This window comes from Mixophyes fleayi, chromosome 4 (genome assembly GCF_038048845.1).
Source record: "Mixophyes fleayi isolate aMixFle1 chromosome 4, aMixFle1.hap1, whole genome shotgun sequence".
NCBI lineage: Eukaryota > Metazoa > Chordata > Amphibia > Anura > Limnodynastidae > Mixophyes > Mixophyes fleayi.
The window spans coordinates 185,701,902-185,724,484 of NC_134405.1; the positions used below are offsets into that span (position 1 = coordinate 185,701,902).

Here is a 22,583-nt window from a genome sequence, read left to right on the forward strand (position 1 = left end):
CTAAAATCCTCCTATGAAACTAGTGACCAAGGCCAGGCCAGACAACTAAGGCAACAAATGTGCACTCAGCAGTGAGGGAAATATAACCACTGGAGAGGTGTGTAGACTGAGAGAGTGATCCGAGCTTGGGAAACTATACAGTATAACTAACAAGAGCCAGTGGAAGTAATTATAAACAAATGGCAAGTTAAATATGTAGAAAATGTACGTAGGGGTGTGAAATGCAGAATTTATATATTTATATATATATATATATTATATATATATATATATATATATATATATATATATATATATATATATATATATATATATATAGGGCTGGAATTCTGCATGTACCAATACATGTAAGATTATGTAGTTGAGAAGAAGAGTATCCTACCAGGATAATAAATCCATGATCCAAACTTGGCCTACTTGGAGATTGTGTGTTGGTTTCATATAAATTTCTTTACATGTTCTCCATACATTTGTGCTGTAATTTTCTTAAAAACTGTGTCAGTGTACTCAGCACTACCTGTCCTAGTCCCCACTTGCCTCCAGTGTACTGAAATTGGGAATAACTCTAAGCCCTGTGGTGAGAGTGTGATGTCGCTGTGCCTCGCTGCTAAGGAGTGAGAGGAAGGGATGTGAGCTGATACTGAGCTACTGCTTTATCATGCGCTCACTTCCCATCAGCAACATACAATGCAGCATTATGAGGCATAGGATATAGAGCACTCTTCTTGGTTGTTTTTTCTAACATATTTTATTTCAGTTTCCATAATTTCAAAAGATTCTCCCAATGAACCTTGTCAAGTAATTGTACAGTGTTATCAACGTGCACTTGTTGGAAAATTGCACATATATGTTCTGTTAACAATAACAAACCTTTCTCCCTCTTCTACTGCTCAGCGGCTGCTCCCTGCATCAAGCTTACATCTCCATTTGTTTGTATGTTTAAATGTAGTATTAAGTGTTGTAGTTCTTTTTGTGAATAAGGTGTTAATAATAAACCTTTCTATATCTTTAAAAAATTTTGTTGTGTTGTTTTGTGTCTCTTTGGAATCTTTTAGCAACAGTTTATTTAGAATCACATGTTATTTCATTTCCTTTAGGTGAAGGTTTTGCAACCATTTCTTTGTGATTCACTGTCTAATTGCCAATAGAGGCAAATAAAGGAATAATGGCAACCAGATATTTTCCCCTCCTCTGCATGTTTCAAAATACAATGACTGAAAAGCAGCAACAATGGATCTTTAGGTAATGTTATTCCTGTAATAGTCTTTACCTATCAGAACTCTCTGTTCCAATACATTTAAATGCTTGGACTTTCCTATGAACAAAGCTTTAACCCAGCAATCCACACTTTGGGCATTTTGAAAAATATATCCTGGAGGCGGAATGAAAATGAAATAATGCTCTATATTTAGCCTTTAAATTAAATCCCCCCCCCCCCCCCCCAATTTATTATGCACTTTCTGTCCCTCCCATATTATACCACACCTATACCAAGTCTTAAGACTGTTATTTAACATACTGGGGAAATGCAGGAAGTCCATATAAGGGCATATGGAAATCAGACAGGTTAACAAATACTTTTTTCCATAGTTTTGTCCAGGCAATTATAGTGTCTCTTAATGATGAAATGGTATGCTTGATTTCAGGTAGTAAGTGCTGAAATGCATGTCACTTCTTTTATGTATGTTTAATGTTTAAAGATCATTTTTAATGTCTTCCTAGCATATGTTTTTGAATTCTATTTTTTTTTATTTAGAAATATAAGACTTAATAATCCCACTAATGACCATGTGGTTGCCAAGCTGTTTTCAAGTGACAAGTTTGAGAAACTGTCAGCGGTATAAATCCATTCTCTCACATGTCTGAATAAACTGGCTAGAATGTAACCTCAGATGTTTTGGTAAAGTCACTCCCTCAGTTAATGAAGTTATTGTTTTCTTACCTTGCTGGATGAATTTTGAGAAAGTCCCATTGAGTGCATAAGAAATGTGCATCGTTTGTAAACGAGTATAAATGGGTTTGTAACGCGGGCAATAATCTGGCAAACCTGATCATTTTAACAAGTTGGCTCCTTACCATGACCGCTGGGGTAATTGTCTCCAGTTGTCTCATTCATTCTATTGACTCTTGTGTCCTACCAATCTTAAGCGCCAAATAAGTGACCCTTCTTGTTTTAAAATAAATATCATGTTGAGGTAGTATCCTAAATGTGGGAAATGTTGCTGTCTATTTGCCTATAATAACTATTGATATTGGGGGATAAATAACAATATCTTCACATCTGTAGATTAAATAATTAAAAAATAAAATGGCATGCAATAATATTTAGCTTAGACCATCTCTATTAAATATTGACTCATCCCCACACCACAGTCTGTGTTTCAGGAAAGCTAACCTTCAAATAGCTACCATCAGTAAATAATCTAAGGCCAATTTTTGCTCGTGCTATAAAAACACTCCTTGTTTATTTGTAGGTTCCACACAAAGAAAAACAGTTATACGGCCCTAAATCCACCAATCCTCTTATTTCTGAAGCATCAGAGCTCTGAATTTTGCGTAAACAGGAATAAAAACATTGTTAGCGACTACTGGACTATCTGGAAAAAGTGGGATACCTGGGAACCTTGATCATGTCTCTTGTTCCATAGACAAATCATTACTGTTGAAGAGCTCAATGAGTGAGAGTCATCAAGCATTTCACAAAACTTTTGCAATTCAAAAGAAATGATTGATTGATGCATTATTAGAAGTTATTTAATGTCCAACACTGTAAATTGGCCATAGCTATTTTCCCCCTTGGATGTGTTGATGTGGGGTACATGTTTTTTTTTGTAAAATACAATTGCATTAGTTCATCTATGCACATCTTAATCAAACCTCTATAAAACGTATGTATGCCATCATAAAATTATCTGTATTTAACAACAATATAATGTGCAGAGTAACCAAAAATGTAATCATACCCCGAGATATAACAGGATACCATAGAAAAAAAATTTCCAGAAAAAACATCGTTTCAGTGCATTGATTAATTTGGGGTTTGTCTTTGATGTTGCCAGCTCTCTGTCCCATTCTCTGAAAGAAACCACAAAACAAGAGTTATTTATCATGTGTAGCGTTTACACTTGTAACATTTCTACCCATTCGCAGGTATTTCCAGGGAAACTCAAGAGAGCTTACATAAAGATGCTAATAAAAAACACAGTTTCAGAATACCAGTGAGATCCATTCTTCATTATCCTGAAAACGTAAGTTCAGCATTGGCTCATTCATGTATTTGGCAGATTTAAATACCTAACCATATATCTCATGGCAGGGAGTTAAGTCACGTAAAGGTCACATTGCATGTATGAAAAAGTGGCAGCGTTCTTAAGACCTAAGCAGAAATAATAGGCAAATAAAGCTTTTTGGAGCTCATCCAGGCCCTAGCAAGATGGAAACAAAGGCGGACTATTCTAACTGGTAACAATGCAGACAAAGATGACTTGTTGACAGAATCACATCTTATCTACTAATTCAGAAACAAGGCATATCAGACGTTTTCTTACGTTTTTATAGTGACTTTGTTTCTCAGTGTGAAAAGTCTGTATATTGTGGCAGACAGCATGAAGTTAAAGGGCACAGGATTCTAGATTAACCAGTCACTGACAGCCTCAATTAGAGCAGCCATCAGTCCAAATAAAGCCTGTGTATTTATTAATTTGTAGCTTCAAATATGCTTATAATTAACACTGATACATTATCCCACAATTATTATTATTATTATTATTATCGTTTATTTGTAAGGCACCACAAGGTTTCCGCAGCGCCGTACACGGTACAAACAGTAGACTATACAAGTTAAAACAGTACAGAACAATAAACACAAAGTACCAATATTTCAGAAACTCCGGGGAGACAAATACAGTAGAGACGGAGCGGAAAAACAGGTATGGAGACAGGAGGGAAGATGGGCCCTGCTCATACGAGGTTACATCCTAAGGGAGGGTAAACAAATCAGGCACAAAAGGGAGCCAGTGAAGCAAAGGGGAGAGGAAAGAGGGACCAGGGGAGAACGAGCAGAAGAGATGAGAGGTTAAGTGGATGGTTGGTAGGCTTTAAGGAACAGGTGAGTTTTAAGTGCACGTTTGAAGGAGCACAGATTGGGTGAGAGACGGATGGAGCGAGGGAGGTCGTTCCAGTGAAAGGGGGCAATGCCTCAGGATGTTGGCTATCATTACACAGTATGATGGACTAGTGCCCTGGAAGGTTATAGTTATACTTCATTGTAGTGCAGTGGACTTATTGACTCTGCTTTTGAGAAATTTTACTATTGATTTTTATTATCATGTCCTGCAAATGTTCACAGACCCATTACTTTATAATGTGACCATATTAATTGTACTGAATATCTGTCTGTTTGTCCTCTTCAACTTTATTATCACATTACTAAGTGGCAAAAATACTGTGTGAATTCATATAATTCTTTCAAAGTGATGAAAATACAGATCTCCTTACCTTTCAAGTCTTTCTGATAGGTTATCTGCAGAATCCTCAGCAGGAATTTGATAAATGTCTGACAATTCCAACCGTTGTCTATATCCCTTCCTCAAAATAGGCTTGGTCCAACTGAAATGAGACACAACACCCACATTTTTACGTTTTATAACAATTGTATAGAAAATGACCAAACAGATACAGGCATAATGAATAATATTGGATATTTGCACCATCTGTACCGCTGAACGCAACTACAGACTGAAAAACAGATTGACACGTATGTTCGCGCCAGTATTCATTGAGAAAAGTAGATGGTATATTCCCAGGAGATTAAATCTAGGATTAAGAAATGGATTTAAGCAAGATGTCCCTCAAGTGCTGTTGTACACAGTATAAAAATAGCACTAGAACAATCATTAACACATGTATAAATCAATAAAAATAGGATTTCAACTAAGTAACCATGGTATTTTATAATAATACCAATTCATATTTTATGCAAAATAACTGCAGTAAATTAGAGAATCATTGCACTTTATGGGCCTGAGTCATTAAGGAGAGGAAAGCATAAAAAAGGAGCAACCTTATACCTGGGCAAAACCATGTTGCTTTGGAGGGGGTCGCTAAATTTAAAATGTGGAGACATATTTATATTTTGGATAGAGCAAGTTCTAGATCAACTTTCAGTTTCAGTGTAAAAATAAGGCTATTAAGTAATTGTGTGTTAAATTAAAAAACAGCCAGTTTTTATTTATGTGCAAAATAATAAACTAATTTGAACCCCTTGCATTGTAACATGGTTTGTCCTGGAGAACATTTACTCCTTTTTTTGCTTTATTTTTCTTGATGACTCAGGCCCTATTTGTGCTGGCTTCTACCTCTCAGAATGGCAAACTTATATGGTGGATTCTTACATACGGTAGCAGGTCTATATATAGTGAGATGTTTATCAGTCATTATAATACAGAGATGAATTCATCATGTAATCCAGATAAGTGTTGGAGAGGCAAATTGTGAGAAGTGTTAAAAGGGTAAAAAGAAATTAAATAGAATAACAGGAAAAAAACGAAAAAAAAAAAAAACACTTGTCTTGTTGCTGAGGCAAGTGAAGGAGTTCTGAAAGCTTGCAGCAATCGTGGCCACACAGAGCGCCCAGGCTGGATAATGTTAGTGTCCCCATTAAAAAGCATCTAAAAAATACAAATATGTAGATTTCACATGTAAAGCTGGACTGTGAATTGCATTGATCAGTCTAATCTTCACATTCCGCTGCAGCTTTGCTGAGAAGTAAAAAAAAAAAAGTATAACATATGAATCCGGTTCCAGCTCCTCAGGTAAATGACCAGAAGCAGTTTGCATCTTAACAACAAGACCCATTGTCATACATTTAAACTATAACAGATTTACTGGAATCACTGACAGGACACGTTGTTTTGGCACCAGATGAATTTGACAATATAATGCCCTCTTCCCAGCAAATGAATCCTATTTACCTATCAGCCATTACGCTACATACATTATATCTAATGACGTAATGTGTGAATTGTATTAACGTTCATACATTATACAAGAACAATGTCCTGCCACACAAAATACATCAATACGCTGACACAGGAAACCCTGGTGCCCGGTGTACAATATAGAATTTATTTCCTGAAAATGAAAGTTTTATCTATGATATGTAACGTTGACACATGTCTGCCAGTAGTCCTGAGTTACAGCTGATAAAAGTGGATTGGCCTCACTAGAAATAAGTGTGGTTTGTAGCCTATTTTATCCTGACTTTGCAATTGGCAATGTTGGTAGGTCCAAAGTCAGAAAGTGACAAAGATAAGGATATTTTTCACCGTTGTTTATAAAATATTCACACCATATATGTACTATATTGGCCAAACTGACCTGGTTGCTGCCCAGCGAGAATATATAAAGACTATACCATTGTGATGTGCATATAGTATGATGAATACTTCCATTAATAGAATAATTGCACACCGGCCTTACAGGAGTCCTACCAGCCCTTACACTATAGAACTGATTGTTGTTCTTAACATGATTGGCTGTCACACAATGCAAAGATAAAAAACACTAAAGTGTTCTAAGCCAAAAAGGGCTGTATATCATTCAGTGGTATCCAATAACAAGCACTGGTTCTGATTCAAGCTTGCTGTTTTCATTCTTTGTAGCATGCCACATCCAAGATAACTACAGTGGACCCCACTTATGAAGCACACCTGATGCACACTGCAAAATCACATTGGTTTTGCAACGGTACAGAGGTTCTCCAACCGCACAACAAGGTCCATACCTCCTCTCCCCGTTCAGGGGAGGCCTTGCAAACTGAAAGTGCATCTCAATGTGCGAAAAAAAATATCTTCAGGATTACAGTAAATATGACATCACAACCCAACCCTCTTTTATACCAACCCTTTCAAATGAATAAAGTTTTCCTTTTATCTTCTAAAATACTTCTCTTTCTAGCCTTATTTACGGTTTATTCAAAACTATAAGAGTGCGGGGACATTATATTACATGTGTCTTTAAGCCTAGAAATGCACTTGTCATTCAAAGACCTATACTTGGGACATATTCTGCAGATTAGCACATTTGCTCAGTCACCAACTGTAATACAGATAGGCCACCATGTACAGTGACTGCATAAAATATATAAATCATGGGCAGCATGCACAAGCCCTAATATTCTAGTAGCATTAGATAACCTCTGCTGGTCTCCAGTGGTCCAAGTATAATAGATAGGGATCACTAAGAACACAGTCCATTATAACAAAAGAAAACAAAACATGGACATACATACACAATATATAAATAAACTTTAGGTAAATAAAAACTTCCCAAAACCCTTCTTCACCACTTCACCACACTAAAGATAAAATAAAATATTTTCTTTCTTCTTTATCCATCATAGTCAAAATGGGAAATAAAATCACCCCAAAAAATGACCCACAATGCACACTACAAACAATCATCATCATCATCACCATTTATTTATATAGTGCCACTAATTCCGCAGCGCTGTACAGAGAACTCACTCACATCAGTCCCTACCCCATTGGAGCTTACAGTCTAAATTCCCTAACACACACACACACACACACAGACAGAGAGAGAGAGAGAGACTAGGCTTAATTTAACCAATTAACCTACTAGTATGGTTTTTTTTTGGAGTGTGGGAGGAAACCGGAGCACCCGGAGGAAACCCACGCAAACACAGGGAGAACATACAAACTCCTCACAGATAAGGCCATGGTCGGGAATTGAACTCATGACCTCAGCACTGTGAAGCAGAAGTGCTAACCAACAATTGAAACAAAATCATAAATGTTAGCCAAGCACATACTTTACTCATGCTGGCTGCATGTTAAGGACTGTCAGTGACAGTGAGTCCTCTGGGAACCCCAGCTTTGCTCATTTAGCTTCAATTGTTGGTAGGGTACAGTAGGTGGTTATTGTCATTTCTCAGGGATGGTTCCCATTTGGACTAAGATGAGGAAGAACAAAATATTTTATTCCCCATTTGGGCTACAACAAATCAAGAAAAAGGATTTTATTTTAAATTTAATAAAGGTGAATTAGGGGGGTCTTTTATTCAATCAAAGTTTATTTGAAAATTGTGTATGTGTGTTTATTTTTTTATTAGGTTTTGGTATAATGGGTAGGCTAGGAATCCCTGTACATTATACTGGAACCAATCCAGTATTCCCAAACTTGTAAATTACCCCAGCCCCCACAGCCTAGGGAGGCATAAAGTTCCCCCAAGCACTAGTCAGGAATGGACAAAAATTTTTTGAGTCTTCCCCACCATATCGGCACTAGTCCTGACAAGACTGGTTTTGCCTATAGCAGTGGACCATATGCTCAAGGATTTTTTTTTCTTATTATATATTTCCCTATGGGAAGTATTTGTGTCTTGTAAAATGTATAGGATGAGGCAGCATGTCATTATGCTGAGGGGGGAAGGGTGGCAAGGAAGGACCCTGAAAATGTACATTCTCTACTCCTTTATCTCAATGTAATTAACTAGTTCTGAAACTCTGAAATCTGATTTCTGCACTGCTCACTGTACGGTGCAAGACTGCCGTACTTTAGAGGTAATGGCTTCACTCCACCCAACTAGACCCAACACTTTCCATTTCCCCATACTAAACAGCTCCTCCACAAATGAGGCCATTTTTCTCTACAAATGTATGCTCCTTGGCACAGAATGTAGGTGTTGTAAATAATTACACTGCACAGCAGATCCAAAGCTGCAATTTCCCACAGACTGACTGTTTTGCAACTTGTGAAGGACTCGAAAGAGGAGATATTTAGTTCAGGGTTTATGTACTAATTAGGTTCAAAAGGCCAAGTTGGGCTCAAAACATAATACTCTCTTTTACTTTAGAAAATTAATTGCTTCATCTCTTTATCAATGAAAATGTAGCTATCAAGTTTCTGCAGTATGATGACATTCACACGATTACGTTTAATCAATGTTTAACATCCCTTATGAAACTTCAAAAGTCAACTGCGCAAGCAAATCCCATTCATCAACACAAGCTGAGGCCATATAATCAAAGCAGTGCTTGCCAGAAACAGCTGTTTGCTTTATTGAGATTTCAAGCATTACGTACATAGATAAGTGTTACAGGTTTATGGCTGAGGAAGCTATGATGTTATCTCTGTGCCTTTCTCAGACAATATAAGAGGAAATGTAATACTACTGTAAGTCAGCTCTGAACAATGGAATAACCAAATCCACACATGCTCACAGACACACATATCTGAGAAGATGTAAAGCCATATTAGAAGCTATAATAGGGTGAAAGATGATTGAGCAATTTTGGAGAATAACAATTTTGAACCATACCTTCTTATAAGATTAATGCTGATCTGTGGACAGCCCACTGACAAAGAGTTAAAAAAAATGCTTGCTCCAGGGACAAGGTGGATCCAAACTAATATACTGTGAACAACTGAAAATAAGAGAGAGCTACATGTCATCTCCAAACAGATATAACTCCAGGAACATGTGGGTCCCCCATGCCCTATAATACACATGTAGGGTACTTCATGAGTAAATATTCTAAACACCTGGGGGTAAATGTATCAAGCTGAGAGTTTTCCGGCGGGTTTGAAAAACCAATCAGATTCTAGCTATCATTTATTTAGTACATTCTACAAAATGATAGCTACAATCTGATTGGTTGCTATAGGCAACACCTCCACTTTTTAAACCAGCCGGAAAATTCTCAGCTTGATACATTTACCCCCTGGTGCCCTCATGTTTCCTGCAAAGTAAAGGTATCTGGCACAAGAAAACTGGACATGTCTCATGGAGAAGTCTCTTACCAGTGGTTAGTAGTGGATATTTATGATGCATTATTTAATTTTATCCACTGATATTTCACATAACATACATTAAAATGTAGTGCTCCTGGTTAGTAGCTATCACTCTAAGAAAACTTTACAATCCCTGTTAAATTAACTTGCACTATTGCGGTATTATGGCATCCACATAACTAACCCCCATATAGACAGTATGTTATTATAGATATGGAACATATAGGAGCATAAATCATGTGCATATGGCAAGCAATTGTGAAGTTCATATATTAAGCAATGTCTTAGGGGCTTTTGTCATTCTGGGCCTAAGAAGAAAAGCAAGAGAGACAGCAGGTGGAAGGAAGGGCTTATGTGAGACCCCTATACATAAAATGTGGCGCTCCTGCATTTTGCATCATCCTATCATGATGGTTTAGTTATTTATATTCTTGCTATCTAAGCATAACTTTACAGATGTCATTGTAATAACCTTCATATATAGAAATGTGTTCAGTAAGTTTCCTTGGTTTATGAAAATAAATTGTAGTCAATTCACTCATAATTGGAAATGTCAAAACATGATCGACAAGACATGGACCTCAATGCAAGGATTCTAGGTGAGCAAACAATTATTCAATAGCGGTTACATTCTCAGTTTACAAAGGATCCTGTCGTTTGCCCTCTTGGACAATATGGGCCTGATTCATGTCTGTTTGCATGCCATATCTAGTGTGAAATAGCTCTTTGCATGCTCTAGAAACGGACCTTACGCCAATGAACGGTATCGCGTGCAATTCATGTGTGGATGTAACTGACACTTACAACTGCCTATAACTTGAAGGGCGGAGCGCCGGGAGCGGGGAAGGGAAGGAGCGGATGAATGTAGGCAATGTACAGTAAGGGTGTGCTGATGGCATTACGATTCAAGTCCTGGGTTTCTCGTAAGTACGCCTGTTTCAGTCTCACCCTTTGCACCAGCTCCAGGGCAGGGCAGTTGTAAGCGCAATTATAACAATGTTTATTAGAACAAAGATGCAATTTTAATGTCACCTTTAAAAGTAAAAAAAATATTGTCCTACTTAATATAGGTGAAAAATGTAAAGGAATGAAAAAGTTAAACTGTCATACAGTGTTGACATTGAGATTGTAGTATCTGTTTAGTAATAAATAGTTACTTTCAATGCCTCAGTTTACTAAACGACCATTAGCTCCTTACTCTTCGCTGATCATATCATTTTTTTCAGTTTATGTTGTTAACCTATTATATATACGTTTTATATACATTATGACTAGCTGTGAAATGTTATAGACCCATCCCATTCTTGATTTAAGACAAGCAAAAGGTGGGAGCTGCTGGCAATTATTGCAATCCAATAAACTTACAAAAATGATATGCAATAGAGAATAGACAGACATAGAACAGTATAAAAGAACTATAGTTGATTACAAAGCCTTAGTAGAACATCCCTGATAGAACATCAATTAAATTAAAAGCAGGACCAGGATCATTTCATTATATATGTTTTTGATATAGTTATAACTAGAGCTGTTCACTGACCCCCGTGTTTTGGTTTTGGTTTTGGATCTTGATTTTTTTTTTTTAGATTTTTTTATAAAATCCCAATTTTTTTTACTAAAATCACATAATTTGGCTCTTTTTACCCCCTACATTATTATTAACCTCAATAACATTAATTTCCAGTAATTTCCAGTCAATGTTTGTAAAGTGACAAGAACACTGCTACCCCTCCTGTTTCTGTATGAGCAATGGCACTGAGCAATGGCACTGGAGACTGGAGAGGGACAAAAACACTGCTACCCCTGTTTCTGCGTGAGCAATGGCGCTGGATCTCCTGGGGAGGGAGGTACTTATGGAATCCAAAACCTGCGAGATCCGACAATGCAACAATGACGTTTTGCCTCGATTCAGATCCAAGGAAGCGCGGATATATCGAGGCGGCTTGCGAGCCTACTTGGATCCCCTAAGTTCGGGTGGGCTCGGTTTTCGGAAAACCGAGCCCAAGTATCTCTAGTTATAACATGCATATTTTGAAACTTTGGTGAAACATAGTCCCAGGAGAATGACCCTCACTCCCAAGAAAGTGGCAATTGTATATATTGTAATATATGGTGGTCTTGTCAGAGTAAAGTATAGCTATGGTCCAGTCAGTTTACGTGAAATGGTATATGAGTTTGCTGAAGAATATCAATCTCCTACTGAATGAGATAAGAGAACTCAAGATCTTCTGTCAATGTGAATGATTATATATTTGGCTATTCAAATTGGACTCCCCAGTAGTAGGTTCCCCAGAATCTCATCCATAGGCCAGGAGTTAGAGGAAGTGGGATGGATGAATACCCATTGGTGTCAAATGAGTGTTTTCCCATTGCAATTAAGATATGGGTAAATCCACCAATTCCTTCACAGTGTCTTAAAAGAAATTAGAGAATGACTTACTGGTCTATATACTAAGTTATGCCTTACATGAAATACAACAGTACTACCATGGCAGTGCCCACATATCTTCTCAGGCCCGAAGCATAATGCACAGGTGTTGATGGTCAAGTCTACATTTCACTTATTCATTTTGTTTCAGACACTGACCGTAAAACATTTACCATGAGTTTTCTGTCCAAATAAAATAATAGTGTGAAGTCTTTACCTTCTTGCACTATACCCAGGTGAAATATGTGTGTGCGACCTTGCAAACTAAACTAAAACACTCATATTTTTGGAAAATAAAAGGTTGCAGTTTATTTAAAATTCATTAAACCTCTTAGTGGCGTAGAGAGTATAGCAGTCAGCTAAACAACCAATCTTTAAACCAAGAACCGTGGGGGAAAATCGCTCAACCACTAAACCAAGAATGATATCTGTACTATTGGCTGGTGCTAAATCTAGTGTCACATGACTGCTCTCTTTCTAGACTCGACACTGCCATGCCGGCAAAGCACAACAAGAGGCCCTCCACGCAGAAGGGTCAAGAGTCATGGTACTTCGAAAAGGGGCAGTGACGAGCGGCCAATCAGGGTAGCACCTTCGATTAGTTTCTAACTGCACAGCTCTCCTACCAACTGTGCCTCCCCTGAATAGGGGAAAAAGTTTGTTAGATAGCATAAGTTTAAACTAAAGCAGGGCGGGTGGGTGGTATTGACAACGATAAGCAACTGGAAAGAACCAGCATCCCCTGGGAGCAGAATTTATATGGACAAGCCACGCCTCCCAGTGAAAATCCTATTTGTTGCATGCATTATAAACACCAAAACATTAACCCTCGCTGGTAAGTGCATCTAAGAAACCCCAGCACATAATTTTAAAAGCCCTTGGCTTATTGCCTCACTTATTATACTTTTGCTATAAAAGCATTAAACTGAAGATTATAGTTTAAATATTTACATATTCCATTTGTCAATTTGAAAAAGGCATTTTCAAAAAGCTGTTATTAAGCACTGTATTTCTTAGCATACCTTACACTGATAGAAAGCACAAGATTATGAATAGATTATATGAAAATCAAGAGGAGTGAGATGTCACGTAATAGCACAAAGAAATAGCTGTATGTACCATTGCACAGGATAAAACAGTTTCTATATAAATGCATAATAGCAGATGTGTTTAACACTTTCCTAGGAGACAGTTCACAGTATTTCTGCACATACACCACAGAGATTTCAACATGTCTCAATGTGGACAAAGTGAGCCTGATGCAGTGTAAGGAGTACGTCAGTTTATGTAGCATAGCTAGCGTGAGGTCAATCTGCGCGTGCCCAGAAATTGGGTGAATGAAAATATGTCATGCAGATCCTGGCCCTTACTCCCGCCTGCACTTGGAGAAGCCGGACAGATATGGCAAGGGGTGTACAAATGCAGGCCAAGAACACTAAAGGCATTCACACAAATGTGAATCATGCAGACCTGCAGAAACTGGCACATACATATGCCTGTAAGGAGGCAGGTGGGCACCTGCTAGAGTGCAGGTTCAAGTATGCACTGATGATGATGACTTAACATAAACCAGTCAAGTATGCTGCTAATGCGAGGAGTATACCTCTCCAGATGCGTACGGCTCAGCATAGGGATGGAAATACGCTGGTTTTCTGAGTAAGGTACTCTCTTTTTGCACCCAGCTCTGAAAAGGCCTAAACCAATTTTCCCCACTGATTTTCCAATTAAGCAAAACAATTATATCATGGCCACTAATATCTCTTCTGCACATCCTACAACACTTTGTAATTACTTGGCCGTATTTTATAACTGCTTCACTTCTGGAGAATACAATTCAGTGTATCACTGAGTAAACTATGTTTATGTGTTTTTTTTTATGTAGTATTTTAATAGTATTTAAACTAAAAATTAACCTGTGCTAAATTAAAAAGAGGATACTTAAAAAAACACCTTCAGCATTTTTAATGCAGCAGAGGTTACTGCAATTGTAACATAAATGAAGAATATAGCTTCTATTAAAAGTTATGTGTAGTGTGTGTTGCCAAAGGGGGCATGACCACACCAGGTTGGTGGCTCCTGCCACTGTACAGACAGACCAGGGTACCAGGTCCCCCCTTTTCTCTGTGCCCCTAGAGACCAGTGATACTGCACAAACTGAAGCACAAAAATTTTAACAGCATGCAAAGAGAAAGTAAAGTGGGACTTTTGTTAAAACATAGCAGATATAACAGTATAGGACTAGCACAATACATTTTCAACATGAGAAAGTAAGCAGTGTTTAGTACCTAGGAAAAATGGTCCAAGGAAGGACAACCAGTGAACCAGCAGCAAGGTCATGAGTGCCCAAGGCTCATTAATGCGCATGGAGAGCAAAGGCTAGCCTGTCTGGACCAACCTCAAAGAAGAGCTACTGTAGCACAAATTGCTGAAAAAGGTAATGCTGGCTATGGCTTATAATTATGAGAAATAAGAAAATACCTGTGTAATTCACTTGTGTGCTATTTTCAATCAAGTATACTATAAATTCTGATTTTAGCATCACAGGTGAAAGAAAATATGAATCATTCTCCTAAAATGGGTATGATAACACTACTGAAGGTTCGCCTTGCTTAGCACCTCAAGTTCCAGCTATGCAGACTGTGTTTAAAATTGTCGTGTGTAAAAATAAATTGAATTGTACAAATGTTCTCTATCAGTGAACATATCTGCTGTAGACTTTTGTATTAAGAATATTGTCAATTTACAATAATGCTTTTCACTTTCATTCCCCCTAAAACCCAACTCTCCCTGAATGTCAGGGAGACTCCCTGAAATAGGGGTGATCTCCCTCACTCCCTGGAGAGTCTGGCATTCTCCCTGGTGCTGAGCCAGTAGAAGACGTGGTTGGCTTCGCCATCTGTGGCATGATGACACACTTCAGAAATTGTGTCCTATGTCCATGTATTGATGCCTATGGAGGTGGCCATTTTCATGGAGACCAAGATTTAATCAAAGACTGACAGGTGAGACAACATGACTTCAGTAATGGAGACAGAAATGTAAAAGACACTTTAGTCTCTAGAGATTCACTAGCTTATTTTCTTTAACAGATAGTTTCCTACTCTAGCGGAATGTCTGAGAGACTCCCGCATATCTGGGAGACCTCCCGGGAGAGCAGGTCAACCTCCCGGTTCTCGCCCCCGCAATAGATAAGTGGTGGGGGGAGGGGGAGCTTAATGATGCAAATATCATGCCCTTTTAGCCCCGCCCCCGCTGTAATTGGCCAAAATTGTGACAGCCATTTAGGGGCGTGGCCAAAATGATGCAATTCGTCAAGCCCCGCCCCCGGACGCCCACCACCCACAGGATCTCCCTGAAGTCAATGCGGAAAAGTTGACAAGTATGCTAAAACCTGGAGCTGCTTCAGGTTGACACTCATTAGAGGCATGGTGCACCCATGATGCTAAATAGACCTTCTTTCCACACAGGATCATTAGAAAGCTGATGCCAGATCAACATTGATCATTGTTGCTTGCAGACCCATTTAGCATATACATCAATAGCTCATATGTGTATCTTAGTTTTGAAGACACTCATGTGCCTAAGCTCTTAATACAAAATTTCGGGTCCAAATAAATCCAGACAATCGAATGCTTTAGATAGCAACACACTGTATAACCAGGTTTCAAGTATCTACAAAAACATGTCTGTCTGATTGTCTCTAGTGTTTACACAAAAGCTTTGGCAACAATAGTTTAATAGTTAAACAAATGATGCAATGATTTTCTTTATTTACTACCCGTTGATTTTATGTTTATTTATTATGATCTGTAAATCTGTAACTATTTATATTACCCTAGTAAACTTCACAAAAAGTGCTAAAATCTCGGTGTCAAATAAAAACATGAAGGTATTCACACACTGCTCCCTGACCTTGTTTCTCAGATATCAGCTAACAGCACAGTGTGTGCTCACTACACATACTTTTCACTTGTTGTATAAAAATATTTCATTATTAAATACAATGTTTATTCAGTAGGATCAACACAAACCTAACTCATTAAGAATTAATGTATGGTGTCCAAAAGAATCTAAATGAATCTATTTCGACAATTATATTGCATAGTCAGTGCTCTTAGTACACATTGTTAATAGACCACAGACTCTCAGCCTTTTGTCATTCTGGACTTAAATATGTCTGTGAATTAGCTTTGTGATTGTTCAGTTTTTCATTAATAATGTTTATCATTGTAATTTCTTTACTGTTTTATCTATTGTGTTTAAATTCAAAATAATCATCATCATCACCATCATTTATTTATATAGCGCCACTAATTCCGCAGCGCTGTACAGAGAACTCACTCACATCAGTCAAAATAATGATATGAAAACATATTAAAAATTTGTATATTAGTTGGTAGCACATAATACATACCTCCCAACATTTGGGTAGGTGGCCTCGGGACAGGGGGCATGGCTATGGCATGACGGGGCGTGATAACATCTCTGTGGCTATTGAAGCGCTAGGCTGCCCGTTCTCTCCTCCCTTCCACTCCAAACACCTTCATTGCTGTGGCAACAGTGCACATGTCAACCTTTTACCGCTGCTTTGCCATGCAGAGTAGCAGGAAACAGGAGATTTTCCCAACTTTCCACTCACGGGACCAAGCTGTCCCGATTGGGATGGTGGGACAAAGCCTTCAGATCAGGGTTGTCCCACCACAATCGGGAAGGTTAGTAGGTATGCATAATAAGATTCATGTACTAAGTGGATATGGGGCAATACAACTTGTAAAATAAAATAAAATTTAAGTATCTGAAATAAGAGTTCTAAGACTAAGGTGGCTTAGGAACTGTCTTTATTACATGTATTACATTTGGTCATTTTACTGATTTTATTATATTGCCTCTTTCTTCCCATATCCACTCTCCTCTCTTGCAATTGATACCCCTACTCCCCATCGTGCCTCCTGCCTGTTTGCCCTCCTTTTAGGATGTAAGCTGTCACAAGCAAGGCCCTCTTCCCTCCTGTCTCTCTACCTATTCTTCTGCTCCATCTCCACTGTGTAACTATGTTGGGAGCTTTGAAGTCCTGGTAATTTTTGTTTATTGTTGTTGGTTCTGCCTCTGTCTGTATTCTGTAGGGCGCTGCAGAGACCTTGTGGCACCCTATAAATAATGACTAATAATAATAATAATATTGGTATAAACATGCTCTTTCCAGTATAAAGTGCACTTGGCGGAGCAAAAGGAGTCCTATTGATGAAGTATGTGTAGAGACCTGATATCTCATCCCACAACACAAAATCTATTTTCTGCACAGTGAAGCAAAGTGAGAAGCCTTTCTGTGACCCACAATAAACAGTTTGGTGGTGCATGTTGTTGGTCCATGGGTTGGAAATCACTGATACAGAAATAACATTTAAATGCAATGTGTTGATTTAGTTTTGCTAAGGATGTGTAAGGATGCCTGGCCCTGAATATACAGATAGGTTTTTATTATAAATTACCCCTTGGTCTGGTACTATTGCCTACTTTCAATAATTAATTTATTGAAAGGCAGGGTATCCATACATGTAAATTCTATGGGGCACACTCAATTAAGACTGCAGATTGCGGCTACGCGCGGCTGCACACATAAAGTGCCAATACAGTACCGCAACATTGAGGATATCCCTTCGCAACCCTATGGCATGCAAAGAAAAATCTGCAAAGTTGTGGTAACTGGAAATGAGCAGCCGTAACCACGATCAGCCTTTTTCAATGAATACCCCCCTATATATGCTAATTTACTCCTGCATTAGAACTGATTGCCTGTTATTATGACTAATGTGACAGCAAGAGGATTCCTCGGGGACTTTGAAACGTGGGTGAAGATCAGGACATGGCTAATGTGTCCTTTACTGATCAGCTTATTTTGCACATATTTTGTGATCAGTAAGTAAATCATTATTAATGGACTATTAAAATTACCCATCCATCTACACAAATTTTTCCTTGAAATCCCTCAATATGAACATGGCAGCACACATCTGATATATAATTATATATAGTTCTGGTTAGGGACATGGTGATGGTTTAGAAAAGATAACAGGTTACATTCCTGAATTTAGTTTTTTTTTTTTTTTTCTGAAACTCTGATCATTACAAGGATTTTAATTATTTAATTAGATTATTATATATAGTAATATAAGATTTCTTCAAGGAGACAGGTATGGCATAAGTACAGTTCTGTTCAGGGATTAATATGTAACTAGGGACATAAAGTGCATGGGGTAAATTTATCAAACTGCAGGTTTGAAAAACTGGAGATGTTGCCTATAGCAACCAATCATATTCTAACTGTGATTTTGTAGAATGTACTAAATAAATGATAATTAGAATGTGATTGGTTGCTATAGGCAACATCTCCACTTTTTCAAACCCGCAGCTTAATAAATTTACCCCATGTCTATTAGCTCCTACAGGACATGATATTATGACACACATTTAGAGGTGGACATATTATCCCCGAAATGAACAGGACATTTACATATATATGTGCAGTCGGAACCACCTGTGTGATTGTCTAGACAGTTATTAATAAATGTGAAAAACACATTTTCCATATAAAGTGTAATGAATTCACAACTACATGAACCCTCCCTTACTGTACTCAGACTAAGTTTTTCCGACCCTGCTCACCTTGATCGCCTCTCCAGGTGTCGTGAGACTCGTTTCTGTGACTCACAATGCAGGTCAAAGATGTGTAAATATTTTGTATATGGACAATGCATACGTGTTTTTGGTGCACATGTGGAGTACAGAAATCCATATCCTGCACACAAAAAACAGTACGTCCAGCTTTAAATGAGTACTTATGTTTTTAACAATTATATATTTAATTTTTAGACTACAGTAATAGAATTGCAATTAACATTAATAATGATATACCCAACAATGAGTCACAGAGTAGGCAGGGTCATGTTTTCCATTTTTGCCACCAGATGTCATGTCCGGATTTATATGTTTCCCACTGTTCTCCCACTTCTTCTGTGCTGCTCCATACTCCCATCCTATACATTATTGCAACATCTCTTGCTTGAAAATATAGTCAAAGGAAATAATTTACCACTAATTTAGCTTAAAGGTTCCCCTCAAACATCTTCATGTGTCCCAGAGACCATTCACCCCTTAAACATCCCCACATGTCCCTTACATTCCATCAGGCCTCCCCACATACCATCAGACATCCTCACATGTACCTTACATTCCATCAGGCCTCCCCACATACCATCAGACATCCTCACATGTCCCTTACATTCCATCAGGCCTCCCCACATACCATCAGACATCCTCACATGTACCTTACATTCCATCAGGCCTCCCCACATACCATCAGACATCCTCACATGTCCCTTACATTCCATCAGGCCTCCCCACATACCATCAGACATCCTCACATCACATGTCCCTTACATTCCATCAGGCCTCCCCACATACCATCAGACATCCTCACATCACATGTCCCTTACATTCCATCAGGCCTCCCCACATACCATCAGACATCCTCACATGTCCCTTATATTGCATCAAACCTCCCCACATACCATCAGACCTCCCCACATGCCCCTTATATGCCCAACCATCCTCCATATATACCATATACATGCTCACCAGACTTCCCTACATGACGTTAGGCAAGTTACTGGCATATTGTTAAGAACATGATGATCTTGCTATAATAAGATTATGATAAACTCACAGATATCTATGTTAGACATGAAGCAACGTCATTTTGTCTTCATGCAATAATTCATGACAGGGAATGCTTTGAGTTGTAGTTCTCTAAGTAATGTACAGTAACAAATTGCTCACCTTTTATTTAATGAAACAATTACATATGTGAGCAGAGGATCAGTAATCTCTAATCTTAAAATAACATTCACAGTGAGCTTTCATAGCAAATAAACAATGAATTTTGAGCTATGCCCCTCCATATATCTCTTGGCCACCCCCCAACCCTAATTCTCTTACCTTGTTTCTCTACCTCCGTTCTTCCTCTCCTGATCTCTCCCTTTTTGACAGGATGCGGCGGCACCCAGTAACAGATAGACTGGGAGTGCATCTGGGAGTCACCGCATCACCAGGCAAAAGCAAAAGTTGAATTCAAGAATGGGGCAGGTCAGTCACCGGAGCCCCTAATCACCCTGGGTCACTTACATCAGTCTCCCCAGTAACCCTGGGATGGCAGCCCCAGATACCTGCAACCCTGCCACACTAGGCCCGTCCTTATGTGCACTTTCCACAAATCCAGGCTGGCCAGACGCTGGTTTATCTGTTCCTCCCAGTCCCCTCATCTAATTTATTTCATCCCTCCACTTTATTCTATCCCCCCCACTTCCTTAAGTTCATTTGTAATTTAATTAATTACCCCCCAATTTTAAATTTGCCAATTTACCAATTAATTCATAGAATCCTTTGTCAATTCACTTCTTCTGCAACTCTCTCCTTCAATTAACTTCTTTCCATAATCCAATTATTTGCCTATGGACAACTTCAATGTAAAACCAGCCTGAAGTGTGCAGAAACCCATGTAAGCATATTTCTATGGTGTGAGGAGCATGCTTTATCTTCATTGAAACATGATAGAATTCATTGAAGTTATCAATTTGGCTCATTAGAACTATCTATTAACATCAGAGAAACCAGGTGTCACTTAATTCTGTCATACCCTCACATACAATTGTTTGATTATGTCATCTAAAGATCTAAAACCTAAAGTAATGTGGTGTGATTGTGTTGACAAAAGTCTTCACCAAAATGCAAACATGCAGAGTCTACTGTACAAAAGAAAAGATCAGCTGATATAAATAAATAAAGATGATTGGCAGTTGGCTGCTGTAATGGCAGCCAAAGTAGTCTATGAATAGAGTCTCTGATCCTAAAAGTTAAACTGAAGCCAAATTTCAACATGACTGACCAATCAGAACCAGTGCTTTATCTTGTTGACAGATTGTGGGCTTGCCATGTTAAATAACCAGCACTGTAAATCATTTCATTATTTTGTCAATAGCTTCAGTAAGTCAGCAGTGCACTAATATCATTACCTACAATAGAGCAATGCTGCATTATCGATCACTTATATAGAGATTGTCCGCTTGCATATAACCATGATCAGTGGTCGAATCCTAAAAAGAAAAGATGCACCAGTAACAAAGGTGAAAATATTGCAGCCCACAAAACTATTTGGGAAAATGATGTGGCTTATCTTAGTCTTAAAGATGCATCTAAGCCACTTTTGGTCACAATTTGCACACAGTGTTATAAATTTGGTGCTAGTCACATTTTATGTGTGCACATGGACCTGCAGCCATTTCTAAATGAGGCCCTAGAGGTTTATATTAAACTGTGTAACAGTTGACAAAAATTACACAGAATTATATTAGATAGACCAAAAACTTCCAGCAACATTTAGAAACCATGGGTTTCCTAAGTTTGACCATTCCTGCTCTGCTTGAAAACAATCAAGGCCATGTGGCTGACACTTAAGGTGATGCTAGTTTACTTTTTTCTTTGTTTATCTTCTTATCTTTCCTTTGCATTCTTCTTTCCATCATGACTCATTGTTTACTCTTTTTCACTTTCTAGGGCCATTATCCTACAGATTATGTAAGGTTATCGCTTTATGCATAGTTTGCAAACTGCTTACTATTTTACATTTAAAAACAAAAAACACAAAAATTGAAGCTGAAAAACACATTTGTAGGAGGAACAAACCATTGTACAGTAAAGGCACCATTTAGAGCTAATAAATCCATCAAGATGGTGCAATTTTGCACCTAGGTAAAACCATTGTGCACTGCTGGGGGGGGGGGAGGGTGCAAATTTAAAAATGCGTGCTCATATTTAGAGTTGGGAGGGGTCATGTCCTAGCTCAAGTCTAAATTGTAATGCAATAAAAGAGGTCTCCAGTATTTGTGTGCTAGATGCAAGAGCAGTCAATTTTATTGATGCATGCCAAACAAAATGCATTTGCACCCGTTACATTGCAATATGGTTTGTCAGCGTGAAAATTTATACCCTTTCTCTGAATTTGCTCGTAATTCTAAATGAGACAATGCAAAACTGCACGGAAAGTTAAAATCTGCATAAAATGCATGTTTTGATGACTTTTGTTCTGTTTTTAGTGTTCATTGCAAAACACATCACAATCCCAAGTGTATCAGTGAAGACTTGTCTAGTGGGACTAACAAGGCAAGTCTTACAGTACATACATGGCATATCTCTTGTGTATCGGTGTGTTTCAACATCTAATGAACAGTGAGAATTCTGAGTCGTCAGTCACTAAGAATATGAATGATTGCATACAAACAGGAAA

General features: G+C 38.2%; 1 protein-coding gene across 2 annotated transcripts in view; it reads right to left on the reverse strand.

Moving 5' to 3' along the window:
* The window catches only part of CFTR (CF transmembrane conductance regulator), a 140,858-nt gene that overhangs the window by 102,714 nt on the left and 15,561 nt on the right, over positions 1 to 22,583 (reverse strand). For both annotated transcript variants that reach the window (XM_075208975.1, XM_075208974.1), the window contains exons 2-3: positions 4,498 to 4,608; positions 2,964 to 3,075 (exon numbers count right to left, since the gene is read on the reverse strand). In XM_075208975.1, the coding sequence (XP_075065076.1) occupies positions 2,964 to 3,075; positions 4,498 to 4,608 (223 nt within the window). The remainder of the gene's footprint in view (positions 1 to 2,963; positions 3,076 to 4,497; positions 4,609 to 22,583) is intronic.